Raw genomic sequence first — 1,765 nt, forward strand, 5'->3', positions numbered from 1 at the left:
AGGAGAAAGCCGCCAATCGGCTAAAGGATCAGTTTGAATAGGTAAGTTGGTTATTATGCTCATCTTACGCAGTAACACATAATAAGGGTGTTTTCCTGCAACCCATTCATTAGCTGCACTGGAATGATGAGCCCGATAGCTACAACTAAAATAATTATAGCTATCCATACAACGAGAAAGGTATTTATACCAATATCCCATGCTTACACTGCCATAAAGAGCATTTATTTGGTTTTTCATGCCACATCAGACATACATATTGGCCTTTCCCCACACAGGCCTTATGACTGGGTTGCAGAAGCCATGGGCATGACGGTGGGGGCGGTCCAGAAGATGGTCCAGCACACCACCAGGTCTCAGCCTGGGACACCAACAGCACCCACAACACTGCCCGTCTTTGACAGTTTCACCATCCGAGCCATTCGCGTAATGTCCATGCCAAGTTTGCTCCCAAGCAGAGTTTAATGGTTGGTTCCTGACGGATGACCTGAAGATGGCGAGCATCATCCCGGAGGCAACCTCAGAAACATTGGTGTGGTGACTCATCCATGATATGGGATTCCGCTATAAGATCTCACAGTGGAAGATGTATGTGAGGAGTCCCTGGACATCGTTTGCCACCGGATTAGCGCTCTCCAGGCACTCCAATGACACCAGGAGGAGGGGAGGCAGGTGGTTTATCTGGACGAGACGTGGTTCACCACCAGGATGAACCTTAGCATGGAGTGGGTGGACAGCACTCAGCCTGCCACTAGCACCACATACAGCCGTCAAGTGCCGTCCAGAGAAGGGGAGCACTTTGTGCTGGTGGCGGCTGGCACAGCGACGGTTTCATCGAATATGCATTCCTCTGCTTCCCCACCAAGAACACCAGTGGCGACTAACGCATCGAGATGAACGGCGAGCTGTTCCTGCACTGGCTGACTTCGCAGCTCCTGCCGTCCCTGGCTGAGCCATTGGTACTGGTGATGGATAATGCGCCGTATTACAGCCAGCTGATGGAGGAGAGTCGTTGCCCCACCACTGCCACCAAGAAAGCGGATCTCATAAAATGGCTGGAGGACCGCAGGCTACCATTGCCACCACATGCCATACGACCTGAGCTGCTGCTCATCTGCGAGCAAAACCGACCAGAGCCGCAGTACACAGTTGATATCATCATTCGTGTGTGGGGCCACGAGGTCGTCTGCCTGCCACCTGCTCATCCTGAGCTCAATGCCATCGAGCAGGTGTGGGGGTGCATGAAACAGCATGGGCACTCCTCACTACACTGCTTCACCCATGCGGACCTGCAAGCCAAACTGGAGGAAGCCAGGCTTTGCGCCACTGGAGAGGTGTGGGCGGGTGCGGACTGATGATCCCAAGCCTCCGAGGACGAGTACTGGTCCACGGACAACATCCACGAAGGCGTGGATCCGGTTATAAAAAGCCTCGACAGCGATGACAAGGACGACTTATTCCTTGATAGTGACGAGGATTAAGTAAGTGCAGAGTATTTTGTTCTCATCATTTTGTCCTCCCAACATGTCTCCTCTTCCTTCCGTCATCTACAATGACGTGTTAATAGAACCTGCCCACAACCACCCCTCTGCACTCCTATGAACATTGTATAAATGTCCCATTGTCCCCCAGCTGCCTCTTTTTTATTTTTTTTTGTGTGTGTTTTATTTTAGACAAAATCTCCCTCAATGTAAATAAACTACACTACCCTTCCTCCCGGCCATATTTCCACCCTGTTCCATTTCCCGACCCATACCCAACCTGT

General features: G+C 51.3%; 1 protein-coding gene across 1 annotated transcript; it reads left to right on the forward strand.

Annotated features, from left to right (window-relative positions):
- The first annotated feature begins 893 nt into the window (after positions 1-893).
- Positions 894-1,355, forward strand: LOC145389693 (uncharacterized). The gene has a single exon (XM_080264901.1). It carries the CDS (start codon positions 894-896, stop codon positions 1,353-1,355), a length of 462 nt encoding a protein of 153 aa, XP_080121027.1.
- Positions 1,356-1,765: the final 410 nt, after the last annotated feature.

Source organism: Coenobita brevimanus, unplaced genomic scaffold, assembly GCF_032717465.1.
Source record: "Coenobita brevimanus isolate Jiangsu-jjx unplaced genomic scaffold, ASM3271746v2 jjx.HiC_scaffold_1923, whole genome shotgun sequence".
In the NCBI taxonomy this organism is placed as follows: Eukaryota; Metazoa; Arthropoda; class Malacostraca; order Decapoda; family Coenobitidae; genus Coenobita; species Coenobita brevimanus.